This window comes from Canis aureus, chromosome 34 (assembly GCF_053574225.1).
Source record: "Canis aureus isolate CA01 chromosome 34, VMU_Caureus_v.1.0, whole genome shotgun sequence".
NCBI classification, from domain to species: domain Eukaryota; kingdom Metazoa; phylum Chordata; class Mammalia; order Carnivora; family Canidae; genus Canis; species Canis aureus.
Window position 1 is genome coordinate 4,771,771 of NC_135644.1, and position 15,382 is coordinate 4,787,152.

General features: G+C 44.4%; 1 protein-coding gene and 1 long non-coding RNA gene across 5 annotated transcripts in view; one reads left to right on the forward strand and one right to left on the reverse strand.

Moving 5' to 3' along the window:
- Positions 1-3,776: 3,776 nt before the first annotated feature.
- LOC144304695 (uncharacterized) lies at positions 3,777-10,121 on the reverse strand. The gene is made up of 2 exons (XR_013371629.1): positions 9,846-10,121; positions 3,777-9,376 (listed from the first exon to the last, which is right to left on the reverse strand). It is a non-coding gene; the product is annotated as an uncharacterized LOC144304695 (long non-coding RNA).
- A 1,104-nt stretch (positions 10,122-11,225) lies between these two features.
- The window catches only part of NCKAP1 (NCK associated protein 1), a 103,118-nt gene continuing 98,961 nt past the window's right edge, over positions 11,226-15,382 (forward strand). For 2 of the 4 annotated variants that reach the window (XM_077883227.1, XM_077883228.1), the window contains exon 1: positions 11,226-11,382. In XM_077883227.1, the coding sequence (XP_077739353.1) occupies positions 11,275-11,382 (108 nt within the window). In that variant the 5' untranslated portion in view covers positions 11,226-11,274. The remainder of the gene's footprint in view (positions 11,383-15,382) is intronic. The other 2 variants (XM_077883224.1, XM_077883225.1) reach the window with 1 other exon arrangement.

Below are 15,382 nucleotides of genomic sequence, written 5' to 3' on the forward strand. Positions count from 1 at the left end.
GTGATATCACATGCTGCTAGCTTAGCTTCAGTTTGATAAAGAGATACGTATTTAACTGTTCTTAAATTTACCACTTGGTTTGGCTAATTGCTAGTCATGCCCCTTGGATATTTATCCTTATGGTCTCCTCTTTTAAAAAATCTGGCTAAACATTACCACTAAAAAACGTCAAAATAAAATTAACCCTATCTTAAGAATACTATTTATAATTCTAGGTCCTTCCTTAGGAAACAATAACTACTGGTCTTTTTTTTTTTTTTTTTAGATTTTATTTCTAAGTAGTCTCTAAATTCAACATGGGGCTTTAACTTACAACCCTGAGATCAAGTGTTTCATACTCCACCAATTGAACCAGCCAGGTACCCCTAAATAGTTGTCTTTTATTTTTTATTATTATTTTTTAAGATTTTATTCATTCGTGAGGGACACACAGAGAGAAGCAAACACAGGCAGAGGGAGAAGCAGGCTCCCTGCCAGGATCCCGATGTGGGACTCGATCCCAGAATCCTGGGATCATACCCTGAGCCAAAGGCAGATGCTCAACCACTGAGCCACCCAGGCATCCCAATAGTTGTCTTTTAAAAAATAATTCAAAGTAGGTGGATGAGGTAACCAGGTGATGGGCATTTTATGGAATAAACGCTGGGTGTTACACGTAACTGATGATTCACTAAATTCTACCTCTGAAATTAATAATACACCATATGTTAATTAAATTGAAATTAAATTTTTTAAAAAAGAAAAATAATTTAAAGTGATCTCTTCATCAATATTCCCTAGTTATTTATTATTTATATTATAATCATTTATTATTTATTATAATAATTTAAGAATTTATTATTTATTATAATCATTTATTATTTATTATAAGAATTTAAATAAATTTAAATATTCTGGTTTGGATTACAGACAAATTAAAATCCTTTACAGTCAAGTTTGGGAAAATGTTACGTGTCAAACCTGGGTAATGGGTACATGGGATAATTATACTCTACTCTTTTTATGTTTGAAACAATTTTGCAATAAAAATTAAAACTTAGAAAAACCTTCCTTTTGAATAAATATCTCTTGAAATTAAAGAAATACCTCTTTTTTAAAAAAGATTTTATTCCTTTATTCATGAGAGACACAGAGAGTCAGAGACACAGGCAGAGGGAGATGCAGGGACCCCGATGTGGGACTCCATCCTGGGACTCCAGGAACATGCCCTGGGCTGAAGGCAGGTGCTAAACCACTGAGCCACCCTGGGATCCCCTAAAGAAATACCTCTTGAAGTAAAAAAGACACATGAAGAAAAATAAATCTTTTGTATGAATTAAACAAAACTGTCTCCCATGGAGGGAAGGGGAAAAAAATCCCTTAATCTTAGTATTTGGTTATATTTTTACATGATGTCACAGAATTTGAGGCACCTTACTTAACTCTGGTAACTGTAGTCAAGTCCATCGTTTTGTGTCAAACTGTTACTTAATGTTAAATAATGCTGGTAGTGGTGGCGGTTGCACTTACTTTATATCCATGTTTTGCCTACCTGGAAAAGCATTAGCAGTGGAAAAAAAAATAGGGCCAATTATATGGTGGTAGAGTGGGAACTTGCCACCTGGCAGGAGTATATTATCAACGTTCAAAGACACGTTTCATGTCCAGGTATTTGAAAACCAACCAACACTGAATTTTCTTAGAATTCATTGCTTCTTCCATTTTTGTGATCCTTTCATGTATGCTAGGTCCCTTTCTTGCTCGAGTTAAGTTTGTAAAGTCTTACTTCTTACGAACAGAGTGTGTATCAGCAACAGATTTCCAAATGTGCGGCTTTATACAGAGCAGCTTTGAAAACCAAAAAGCTGGCTGAGTCTGCTTTAAGCAGCAGGTTTCTGAGACTAAATTTACAATTTCCCTGCAATCATTCCGAGGCCGACTAACTGTGGCTTATGTAATGTGCAGAAGCCACGGGAGCTCTTTAAAGCACTGCACATTTCATTAAGGAGGCAGCCAACCCTGTACTGCAGTAACAATAGGAGAAAAGGGTAGGTAGGCAAATGATAACCCGCATGCAATTCAAAGCCTTAGTGCTAAACAGCAGTTTCCACCTTTTCCTCGCGCTAAGCTGTTTAGTCAAGGTATTCAACTGAAAGAAAAACAAAACAACTTGAGTTTCTTGCTTTCCGGACTCTTTCCCACCTTCTGCTGGAGGTGCCAAAGTTCTGGCAGCCAGAGGAGGTAGATAAAGAGAGAACCTGAGTCATCCATCTACAGTGGGATGTTTAGTCCTGATATTAGCCTGATAAGATGACGTCTGTGAGAAGATTACCATGGAGTTGATCTATCTAACAGATAACAGAACTACCATAACTACTTGCAATTTAAATCAATTTACAGGGACGCCTGGGTGTTTCTGGGGTTGAGCTGCCTTTGGCTCGGGTCGTGATCCTGGGTTCCTGGGATCGAGTGCTGCATCACGCTCCCTGCAGGGAGCCTGCTTCTCCCTCTGCCTGTGTCTCTGACTCTCTCTCTGTGTCTCTCATGAGTAAATAAATATAACCTTTTAAAAAAATTTTAAAAATATATCAATTTACAAATGCTTACTATTCATGTCAAACTATTCTATAATTAAAATCTGACATAAGAAAGTGTTTATGTATATACATATATACACCTATATGCAAAAGTTTGCTTTAATATGCTCCTAATATTTTAAATGCAGAACCTACTATATAAAATAAGTGATGTTTTGAAACTAGTTAGAAGTAGTTGTCCTTGCTTTATAAACTAAAAGTTAATTGCTTATCCTATCATTTCAAATATGGCACAAATAAAGACCATTAGGAATGGGAGAAATACAAAAAGTATGAAAAATCGGAATAAATTCTGATTCTGGGGCAGCCCTGATGGCCCAGCGGTTTGGCCCTGCCTTCAGCCTGGGGCATGATCCTGGAGACCAGGGACTCCTGCATGGAGCCTGCTTCTCCCTCTGCCTATATCTCTGACTCTCTCTCTCTCTGTGTCTGTCATGAATAAATAAATAAAATCTTAAAAAAAATAAATAAATTCTGATTCTTGAAGTTTTATTGTGAAAATAGTGATCTGTTGAAGGAATTACAAATAGTGGAAGAAATGGTAAAACTTTAACATGCAGACAATCCAGGTGGGGCAGTTGTATATTTATAATTTCAAAGCAGGAAAAAAAAAAAAGGATTTGGCAGTAGCAGCTTAGCTTTTAGGATAGTGGTTAAGTAACACTGGATTTGAATTTAAGTGGGAATACAAATTTGAATTTAAGCATCAGCGAACACCTGACTTATTGTAAACAGTTAGACTTCAGTGATGTTTTAATGGGGAAAAAATCATCTTATAATGAGTTTATAATATTTTAGCATAATGTATATTTTATAATAAGAAATTTAATGTTCTTAACATTTGCACATAATCAACACTTAGAAGCTTAATGATTATGGTGTGTGTCTAACATGAAATAGTGAAAATATCATTTTCAGAAATTATTACTTTGGAATAGGAATTTGTCAAGCAAAGCAATGTTAATACAATTAGGTGGGCTTTTAATTTTTTTTTTTTCGAATGTTAAAGCGCAGTGAGTTGGCTATATTATTCCCTAACCACTTCTCTCAACTCCTTTGCTACTTTTTCCCTCCTTTGCATTCACTTAAAAAAAGAAAAATCACAACTTTCCATCTTTCTTTGTGCCATTCTCAATATAGAAAATTACACAACTGAGCAGACTGGGGCAGTAATGATAATAATAATAACCATAACAGTAGTAATCATAGGCAACATTTATTCTCAATTGTATAAGGTACAGTGCTAAGAATTATCTCATGCATTCGTCACAACAATGATGCCCATTTAAGGTGAAAAATTGAGATTGAGATTTAGAGAGCTTTAGTCACACGTTCAACGTCACGTTGCTGCATGTGGCAAAGGCAGGATCCAGCTCTAGCAGTCTGACCTCAGAGCTTAGGCTTTCCTCTGCGAATCATTTAAATATATAACACCAAGCTCAAATGAACACTTAACATTTTTCTGACACATGACCTTCCATTTAGTCTAATGAACTATTTGTTACGAATATGAAACACATTAATCCACGAAAAGCACTTGGAATAGAACATGACACATTGCAAGTACTCAGTAAATATTAGCTAACATTATCTTGTCTCTCCCTACAACCCCCAATCAAAAATCAGTCTGGCTCTATGTTATCTGCTTCCCCATCATCCCTTTCCTTCCTGTTTCATCAAAGCTTCTATTCTTTTTTTTTTTAAGATTTTATTTATTTGAGAGAGAGAGAGAGAGTGCACACGTGTGCACCAGAGCTGGGGGGTGGGGGTAGGAGAGAGAATCTCAAGCGGACTCCATGCTGAGGGGGAGGTAGGGGCAGGGCGGGGTGCAGTGGGGCCAGTCCCTGGACCCTGAGATCAAGACTTGAGGCAAAGCCAAGAGTTGGATGCCACCCACGTGCCCCAAAGCTTCTGCTCTTTTGATTATCCTGTTTCTCTGCACTGAGTTATAAAATCTCCCTTTCCATAGGATAATTTGGCAACCACCACTGAAAATAAACAAAAACCCTCCCTTAACCCCTCCAGATACTGCCCCAGTCTTTGGTCCCTTTCATAATTCTTTTGAGTCTCAGTTTGCTGGCTCTTGATCTTAAAAGTTGGGAGTTCCTTAGGGCTTTTGACTAGACTTTATTTTGTTTTTTTTTAAAATACTTCCTCCAAAAATGATCTCATCTATCCCTGTGGCTTCAAATAATCCATATTCTGATGATCCCAGATTTGTATCTGGGACCTGATACAGACTGTATCTGACCTACAGTCTAGGTCATTCCTGGGATGTCCATCCAGTTCAGTATACTCAATATCCCTCCAAATTTTTGAAAGACCGTTTACTTTTGGGGTCCACTAAATGTAAAAATGTTGGGTCTCATATGTTCAGCTGGAACTTAAGTATCATCATAGGTTTATCCTGTATTCTTTTTTTAAAAAATATTCATTTATTTATTTATTCATGATAGACAGAGAGAGAGAGAGAGAGAGAGAGAGAGGCAGAGACACAGGCAGAGGGAGAAGCAGGCTCTATGTCGGGAGCCCGACGTGGGACTCGATCCCGGGACTCCAGGATCGCGCCCTGGGCCAAAGGCAGGTGCCAAACCGCTGAGCCACCCAGGGATCCCCTTATCTTGTATTCTAATTCAAGTTTTATTCTACCATTGACTTTGCTAATTTTCTATGCATTCTCATATTTAAAAGAAGACTTAAGATCAAACTAAAAAGAGCCACCAATATTTGTATATACTGATTCATATTTCATCATCCACCATTCTAAAAAAGATTTTATTTACTTATTGTAGAGAGAGAGAGAACGAGCAGAGGAGGGACAGAGGGCGAGGCTGACTCCCCACTGAGCAGGGAGCTCCATATGGGACTGGGTCCCAGGACCCTGAGCTCATGATCCCAGCAGAAGGCAGACACTTAACCGACCGAGCCACCCAGGCGTCCTCGTCATCCACTATTTAAGTGTCAGTCTAAGCATAACACTTATCTAAAACAAAACCAAGAAACTCACAAATCCTTTGTATTGGGAAAATAAGAAGTGAAACCAATCATAAAATTTTTCATTACATTCGAATTTTTCTACAGGGAAAACAGAAGTTTTCTGGGTGACTTTAATAGGAAAGACAAGTCTATCATTAGTTTTGCAGAGCAGAAGCAAAAAAACACCTATGAAGTGCCTTATCAGAGATCCAGCCCGCTAAAAGATGAATCTAATTGGATGTGAATGGTCAAGATCAAGACTGTTAATTGATTTTTCATTGTTTTCTTTTTGAACTTTCTGGCTCGGTCCTATTTCTGGCATCTCTTCTGCTGATTACTGGAGACATCTTATGTTTCATTTAGGCCTGTCTTCGTTACTCCTTTGCAATACCAAGTTGCAATCTCTGGCTAAGTCTGAACTCCTTACTTCATTTACTACAGATACTGGGATACTGTTGCTCCATCTGTTCCCTATCCTCTTTCCTAATTATTTTCCAGTAACAGTACATTTTCATGCCTGGTTGTCTTTGGATGTATGGGGTACAGAACTTCAAGTATTGATTTAGCCATATATGTTACTGTCTATGAACACTGTTAAACAGTGAAATCTTCGATTGTCCTTTTCCAAGCTTCTTCACCCCAACTTGGTTCTTCTGTTTGCAATATGGTCCAACCAAATGTAGTCTTTAAAACAATTTTTAAAAACGCCAATTCCTTGCAAAACTCCATTAATTTCTACTTCATAGGTGGTCTGACCCTTCCCACTTTTTTTCTTTCTGTGCTCGATTCTATCAGAATGTAGCAGTTTCCCAAAGGAAGGGATGGAGGATAGAGAAACCCAATATATATCTGCTGCACCATGCTCAGGCTGTGAGAAATTTGGCCCTCTATCTCTGAAGTCTGATGGGGAAAAAAAGTGTTGCATTTGTCTTGAAGAATAAGTGGAACATTACCTTTGACAAGGAACATCCTAATCAAATGGCTTTATCCCAAGAACCCAAAATGATGGGTTTCGGGTTCTCTTGTCAATTCTTCTCTCTCCTTGCCTTAAGCAGGGAGGCACCAAAAGGCTGGGTCTCATAAGTGATTTTTAAAATTAGACTGAAATATTCCTCATGATTTGCAAAAAGCAATACAGAAATAATTTTTATCCTAATTTTCTGGAGAAAACAAAGCTAAAGAAAGCTATCTAAAAAAGCTGGCATATTAGGGGAAAATATGACAGAGTCTAGCTGTTATTTGAAGAGTTTAAAGAAGGGTCCTAGATGGCAGTCGTTGCATCCTGGTTTCCTGTGGCCGAATGAGGTTAAGTGTAGAACTGGCAAAAGGAAAGCTGCATCGGTCTCTTAAGGAACATTCTTGAAAGCTTATATCCTATTGGCCAGAATGTCAGTCATATGGCCATAGTGGGCTGCAAGAGATGCTGGGAAATGCAGTTTTTATTTAATTTCTAAGGGAGAAAGAGACCATGGATATTGAAGGATAGTCTATAACCCTTGTCACAGTCAGCAATGGTCTCAAATTATCTTTATTATCCTCAAGTTCCCCAAAGTCATCTTTTGTTCTCTGGCTTTCTTTTTTTCTTCTTCTCCACTGAATTTTTTTTCCTGCCTTAGCATTCCTAAGCCTATATATTTTCTGTTCCACTTTTCTTTCCACCTTCATTTCTCATTCTGTCTTTTGTGTATGTAATGAACATTCTTATTATTTTCCTGCTATTTTTGCCTTTACTAAAGTTGAACTTCGTGCATAGAATGTCATTTTCTACAGGTTTGTAGGTCCAAGACTTCACACTTTAATTCAAAGTTCAATTATAGGTTATTCTGAAAAGGGTTCCTAGAAGCTTCAGTTTGAAACCGTTCTCTTTAGGTCTTCTCCTATAGCCTTGTATCTCAGGCTGCCTCATGTTAGAGCTGTTTCCTATTTCTTTTCTCATCAGGATATGAGTTTAAGGAGATAAAAATTTATTATCGTACATAGCTGCATATGTCCTCAAAAAAAAAAAAACAGTACTCTGCATATTTTAAGTACTTGATTATTTTAATGTATTATTTAGAACTGGATAATATTCATTAAATCCATCCACAATTGTTACTGTAAATGATCAAATGTTTTATAATACCTATACAAAGAGCTGTGTGCCATAGATTAGTTTCTGAAATTTTATGAGTAGAATTTTTATAATTGAATCATTGTAAAATATATTTGGGAGCCACAAATTATAATTCTATTATAAGTTCTTCTATAAGGCCAACTTCACTCCTCCTACAATTTAAATATTTTCTAGTTTGGATTTCCAAATCCTTACTTTGCTTAGAGTGAGTACATTTTGCCTGGCTTAGAAAACAATTTTTCAAATTTAGATACATAACTTTTTAAGAATCAGATTTATTGAGATAATGTAATGTAATTTATTGAGATAATGTACAATAAAATTCATACTTTCTTAGGCATACTGGTCTCAGCCAGTTAATTTTACTAGTTAATTTTTTTTTTACTAGTTAATTTTCTAAGATTACTACAAATTTGAAGCTATTATCTACTTTCTACATCTCTGAAGGCTTACAATTTTAATGATGCCTGAATATGTTTTAGGGACAAAACAGTAGAAATCTCTTAACTGAAGGGAAACTATTTGGAGATCTTTAGTACCAAAGGAACTGTTAAGACTATGCCTCACATGATGAGGGGAATAATTATCTCCAGTAATGCTTTTAAAGCTTAGTTTCCTAATCATTTTTAAAATTTTATGCTTTTCCAGAAAGCTATGTATGGTAGGAAAAGAAACATAACAGTCACACTTTTTCATAATAGCCTTATAGGCTGATTAACATGATACAGCATATATTTTCAAAGACTGAAGAACCAAAAGAAAACATAAAATGATATATACTGACTAAAACTGCCGTAAAATCATCTGTACATGGCAAATTATATAATTATCTTAGCTCTGATAGTATAGTTTTTATACATATAGGCAAATACTTGAAAGGGTTGAATCTTAGCAACAAAATGCTTTTTGATGCAAACTGTAGGAAAAAAATGCAAGAATTATGAATACTTCATCTAGATCTAATCCCTTTTACTCAAATAGGCATATTCTATTTTCAGTCTACGGTCAATATGTCTAGAAATCCATTGTAATAAAAACTGGATAATGAACGAGTATCTACAGAGTTCTCCCTCTATTGGGTATTCTGAATTATAAGTAGGTACAAGTGTTCAAGTTCATGTGGGAACTTTTCTTGAGGAGTAACAGTTGTGTTCAAATTATAATATGGTGCCATTTCCTGGTTCTCTTTATGCAACACTTTTGAAAAACTGGAAAATGATGTAAACTTTCTTTTTTCAAACTATTCATATGAGCAGAGAGAGAGTGTGTGTGTGTATGAGCAGGGGGGAGAGGCAGAGGGAGTAGCAGACTCTGGGTTGAGCAAGGTCCCAGGTGAGGCTGGATCCCAGGACCCCAAGGTCATGACCCGAGCTGAAGACAGATGCTCAATGGACTGAGCCACCCAGGCGCCCCGTGATGTAAACTTTCATTGGTGGGACTCTGTAGTTCTGCTTCTAGCTAAATTTGTTTGTGGTCGCCCCAAAGAGCACATCTTTCCCTCCACATTCAACATCTTTTCAGTTCTCTTCTCGGCTGGTCTCAAACCCCTCATGCAGCTTAGTTTTTCCCAGATCCATTCTCACTGTGGCAGGCTCCAGGTAATCGCCTCCTCTAAAGTTTTAACTCTCAGGTTGGAGAGTAACCAGATAAATTAAATCCCCCAACAGGTTACTGAGTAATAATAGCTCAATAGGTCATCTCTCTGAGGCATCTGGATTAAAAAAAAAAAAAAAAAAAAAAAAAAAGGACTCTAGGTACAAAGCCTTCATTCAAGGCAAAGCAGTTCTATTTGTAGAATTTAAAGCGCAGTGTCAGGTCTGATTGGTGGATGTTGGATTCCTTTAACGCCCCTTAAGTCAAATGCATTCAGCCCATTCCCTTTCCCTGGTCAAGACGTTAAAATAAATATTTCTGTATTTTTTTTTGCAGGTGCCAGAGCATTTTGTCATTCACTTAAAATCAAGGAATACACTGGAAACATCGACACCTGGAAGGAAGTTCAGGGCAGATGCTCCTGGCTCCGCTCACGCCGGCGACCCAAGGGCTTGGCTCCTCCGCTCGCGGGCCCGAGGGGCCGTGTTGGAGCGCGGCCGGGGAGCAGCACACACAGTGGGCAGGAAAAGCAGAATGTTTCCAAGAGGAGGGGGGATTGAGGGTGGAGGCCCGGTCCCTGCGCAAACCTTGGGCTCCCGCAGGCCAGGCCAGGGCCACCGGGACTCCTCTCCGGATGGGAGCCGCCAGCCAACGGATTCCGGACGCCGAGTACCTCCGGAGCTGCAGCGGCCCTCGCTTCCGACCTCGGGTCCCCACCGGGGCGGGGCGGGGCGGGGGGGTGGGGAGGGAAGGGCTTGGGGCCACCCCCCCTCCACCCCTCCGGGGGGCGCTGCGGGGGCTCGTAGCAGCGGCGTGTGGGGCGCCGGGGATCCAGTCCCGGGCGGCGGAGGCGGGGAGGCCGGGCGGGGCCGGGAGGTGGGGACGCGGGGTGTGTGGGGGAGACCCGGGCGGCGGGAAAGTGGGGGGGCGGGGCGGCAGGGAGCCCGGGAGGGGCGGAGCCGGGGATGCGGGGAGCGGGGCCGGATCCAGGATGGGGAGGCGGGGGGCGGGGCCAGGAGGCTGGGGGCGGGGCCAGGATGAGGGGCCCGGAGGCGAGGGGGCGGCTGGAAGCCCGGGAGGGGCGGAGCCTGGAACGCGGGGGCGGGGCCAGGAGGCCGGGGGCGGGACAGAGAGGCGGGGCCCAGAGGCGAGGGGGCGGCTGGGAGCCCGGGAGGGGCGGAGCCTGGAACGCGGGGGCGGGGCCAGGAGGCCGGGGGCGTGGCCGGGATGAGGGGCCCGGAGGCGAGGGGGCGGCTGGGAGCCTGGGAGGGGCGGAGCCTGGAATGTGGGGGGCGGGGCCGGGATGCGGGGCCCGAAGACGAAGGGGCGGCTGGGAGCCCGGGGGGGCGGAGCCTGGAACGCGAGGGCGGGGCCGGGACGCGGGGGCGTGGCCAGGAGGCCGGGATGCAGGGCCAAGTGGCCGGGGGCGGGGCCGGGATGCGGGGCCCGGAGGCGAGGGGGCGGCTGGGAGCCCGGGAGGGGCGGAGCCTGGAATGCGTGGGGCGGGGCCGGGACGCGGGGGCGGGGCCAGGAGGCGACCGGGAGCCCGGGAGGGGCGGGGCTGGGAGTGCGGGGGGCGGGGCGTGGGGCGGGGCCGGGCGTCGCGGCGGCGGCCCCCGGTCCCCTCCGGTCCCCTCCCCTCCCCCCGGGCGCAGCTCCCCGTCCGGCCTGGCGGGGGCGCGCGAGCGTCGGATCAGGTGACCGAGCGTCCGTCCGGGGCTGCGGGAAGCGGCCTCGTTCTCAGCCGCCGGAGACGCCGCCGCCGCCGCCACACCTCGCGGAGGAGCCGGGGAGGGCGGCGCGGAGGGCGGCGGGGCGGAGGGCGGCGCGGGCGCGGGCGGAAGGGCGGCGGGCGGCGGGCGGGGGCGGCGGGGGCGCGGGCGGCTGCGGGGCCGGGCCCGAGGCCGGTGTGGGCGCCGGGGTCATGGGCGCGCTGGCCTGAGCCGGAGGCCGCGGCGGGGGACGGGGCGCGAGGCGGCGGCGGCGGCGGCGGCGGCGGCGGCGGGGCCCGGCACCATGTCGCGCGCGGTGCTGCAGCCCAGTCAGCAGAAGCTGGCGGAGAAGCTCACCATCCTCAACGACCGGGGCGTCGGCATGCTGACTCGTCTCTACAACATCAAGAAGGTGCGCGCGGGCCGGCGAGGCGGGGGCGGGGGCGGGGGCGGGGGGCGCGGGGCCGGGCCCGGTCCCGGGCGGCCGCCGAGCGCCGGGGCCTGCGGGCGGGTCCTGCGGGCGGGTCCTGCGGCGGGGCCCGGGGCCGGGGTGACGCCCGCGTCGGCCGTCCGCGCCCCCCCGCGGCCCCCCCGGCGGCCCCCCCGGCGGGGTCCCCGGGGAGGGGGAGGGGCAGGGGCAGGGGCAGGGGGAGCGCGCGGCGGGCGGGGCGGCGGGGCCTGGGAGGGCAGGGGCCGCCCGCGGGGGGGCCGCGAGGGTGGAACCAGTTTTCTTCCGAAATACTTCTGGCCGTGAGTCACTGCAACCGGAATAACCGCCTCCCCTCCCGGCCCGCCCCCCGCCCTCCCCACCTGGTCCGACGCCCCGGGCCCGTCCCCTGCTCGCTGCGGGCGCGGGGCCGAGAGCGCACCCGGTGCGGCCTGCCGTGCCCCCCTCCCCCGCCGCGGCGCAGAGGCCCCGAGGCCCCGAGGCCCCGAGGCCCCGGAGAAGTCTGCAAATGGCTCCGCCGACTGAGCCGGGGCAGGCGGGGCTGCAGCCCGGGCCCGTCCAGGTAGAGCAGACACAGCAAGAGCCCTCCCTCCCGGTGAAGGCAGAGCCGGTCGGTGCACCCGAGGCCTCGGTCAGGAGGGAAATGAGGGGGATTTGTGGGCACGGCCGACCCCCCCGAGTCTCCAGTGTCGGCCTTTCCGTGTATGACGAGCGTCCCCTGGGGCTGGACGACCCTGGGACCCCAGCGTGGGCCCTCGGGGCTGCTGCTGCGGCTGCGGACACGGTTCAGAAATGCAAACAGTGAGGTTCGAGCACAAAAGTAATTCGCTGCAGCCGTTTGCTGAGGATCCTGGGCGCCCAGGGAGGACGGTGCGCCTCTAGGTAGGGGCACAGGGTGTGTAAGGATCGCCGCTCCTGTGGCCCAGCGGGCTGCGAGCTCACCTGCGGCCTGAAGAGTCCCTGAAACCGGTCCAGGTTGTCACATGGGGGGGGGGGGCAGGAGCGCAGCATCATTACAAAGAAGCCCTCTGCATTGACCGGACAGCCTCGGCCACACGCTTGTGCACTTGCAAAGAACTTGATTTTCCTAACTCAGGGGTTGACCTGAGCTTTCTGGCCAGATTATTATGCTTCTTGACAGACTCTGAAACTGGTTCCTCTATGAGCTTTGTCCAAAAAGACGAGCAAGGCAAACAGTACTGAAAATTACTAGACCTGTGGTATTGTGGTTAGAGGAAATGGTTATGATGGTTTTCAGAAGAGGAAGTGAGAGTAACATCAAAAGTGATTTGGGTGTTTGGACGACCTACCTTTCGAAGTGCGCCTTGAAACACGTTTATGGCGTAAAATACAACCAGACTTTACCTACTCCACCCTCATATAAATTATACAGAAGATTAAACCAAGTTTTAAGCGTTTCAACTCGTATTATTTCAGTTCACTGCCTCAGAAGCATATTTTTTCACTTCCTGTTTGTTGAGGAACTTCAGGCTCTTATATCACTGAGCTGCTGAAATTTAAAATGGATCGAACCCCAAGGGTGACATCCTAGGGTCAAATATTTTGAGTTACTGGAATGTGTTTCAGCCCTTAACACACATTTAGAGTTTATTGAGAAATGTTTTGTCTCCCCTGCCTGATTGTGAGTTCCCTCTGGGCAGGGAGAGTGCTACTCCTTTTTGAATTACTCGTGCTCAGGCCCTTACCTGGTCTACGGAGTCTTGAGTCAAGTCTTGTTGAAAAGGATGAATACACCGTATGTCTTAGGTTATACGTATATGTTTAGCATATGAGCGTATGATCTTTATCTAGTTTAAATAATACCTTTGGGTTTGCTCTCCTTGTGTAATTTTGCATACAAATGCATCAGATAGGTTTAGAATATTTTAGCCTGTAGAGTTGTCTGTAAGACTGGCACATCTTCCTGGCTGACTAGGGATTGAAACATTTGTTCAGAAATCTTGCCAAAAAAAGTGAGTAAGATTCGTTCACCATGTGTTTGTAAGGTTCATGCCGCCTGCATTTTTTATGACAGTATAAGCTACATAATCTTTTAGATCTCAATCTCATAGAGTCCTCAAAAAAACACAAACCAAACCCTTCCACTACACAATACACGTCTACCAATCAGTTGTTACGTTTTTATTAATGCATGTGTGCATCACATTGCCTGTCAGGTCCAGTTGCTCTGTTTCTATTGGGAGTCTGCATGGAAATATTTTAGTGAGCATACACAATGAAAATATTTAAATGACCTGAGTAAGATAGCTTCATACTGTGATCAAAAATAATGTGCTTTAATGCTTGTCATAGGAAGGTAACATGGTTGTTGAAAATGTTTTGCTTTTTTAAAGAAAATTTCATCAGCTGAAAAAATTTTTGAGGTCTTAATATGTACAGATTATGGAAAATTTAGCAAGATCGTAGACACTTCAGGGATGTGAGAACACATGAAGGAGTATTTTAGGGAAAAGACAGGAAGGTGGTAGGTAGTTTTACATTTAAATTTATTTGTTTCTTGGTTTCTTACAAATTCTGTTTTTTTTTTTTTTTATTGAAAATATGTCTTTTTCCAGACCTGATAATGCTACTCACTTCTATCTTGATTTTTAACATTTTCCAGACTACTTTTATATCTTTTACCGTGGCATGGTAGGCAGTGTGGTTGTGGAAGTGGAGTACTAGGCCAGGTTTGGGGGGACCTGCCTCCCAGTCTTGAGTCTGTCGCTGAGAGTTCTTTAACATTGGGAGATGTCTTGACTTCCCTGAACTCCATTTTTTCCTCATCTGTAAAATGGGAAAGTTAACTGTTTAAAAAAAATGCTAAAGTCCATTCCAGCTCTGATTATCTTATCTCTAGAAGTGATAGCCCATTTTAAACAGTGCCTAGGCTCAGGCTAGTTTTCTGTAATACACAGATGCCAGTGCCTTCTCTGCCTACCTCACAGGATCCCGCATGAATATAAAAGTGAACACAGTTCAGAGCTTCAGTGAACGTGAGATAGTATTTATTTAGGAGTCTCAGCGACTATTTTTGGGCAACATTTGTTTCTCTGAAATTTTACTGCTATTTGCAAACACATTCCCAAATACCAAAACATTTTAGCTGAGTTCAGAAAATACTTGTTTTGGTTTTTTTTTGTCTTTCTTTTCCTACCTGTCACCAACCTGAACTTGATGGTTCTGTACCGCAGAGGTCTCTGGTAATAGTTGCATAATTTTTCTTGCTACATTATTCCCTTAATTCTAAGGGACAGAAAAGAAGAGCCACCCAACTATTGCAGACTTTTTTTGAATGGCGTGTGTTTGCAGATTTCGATGCACTTCCACTTGTTTTTAAAAAAATTCCTCAAAAAAAAAAAATTTCTCTTATTAGTGACTATTTTTCTTTTTTTTTTTTCCGTAGTTTTTCCCCCGTGATTTTGGATATGTTTATTTTATGAGGAAAAAAATGAATTAAAATAGCAGTGTAAAAAATTGAAAGTATTTGGCTGGTATCTGCTTATTTAATGGAGAAAAAAAGGATGTGTGTGAAGGGTGTAGTGCAAGGTAAAGGGAGGGGGAGCCACCTTTAGCTTTCTCTTTCAGTGTTAACCTTTCTTTTCATTTAGGGTATTTTCTCTGTTCCTCAATCAGGAGCAGAAACATGCTCCAAAGATTGGCTTGTAGCAAATTGTAAACTAATAAGTATTACTAGTATGAGATTTTTTTTCTCATCATTATGGGGTTTCATTATTAAGAGCCTTAAACATGTTAAGGAAACATACACCTCTTCATAAATCTGAATTAAATAGTATATATTATTTTTTTTAAACGGATCCTATCATGTCTATTTGTAATTTTATTTTTCAGGAAAGCTACTCATAAAAATAAGGATTTGATAATCTTTTTTCTTGTTACGTTGGATGGTAGGCTGAGGAGATAAAGGTCACTGAAAAATACTTAGGAAAAAAAAATTTTTTTT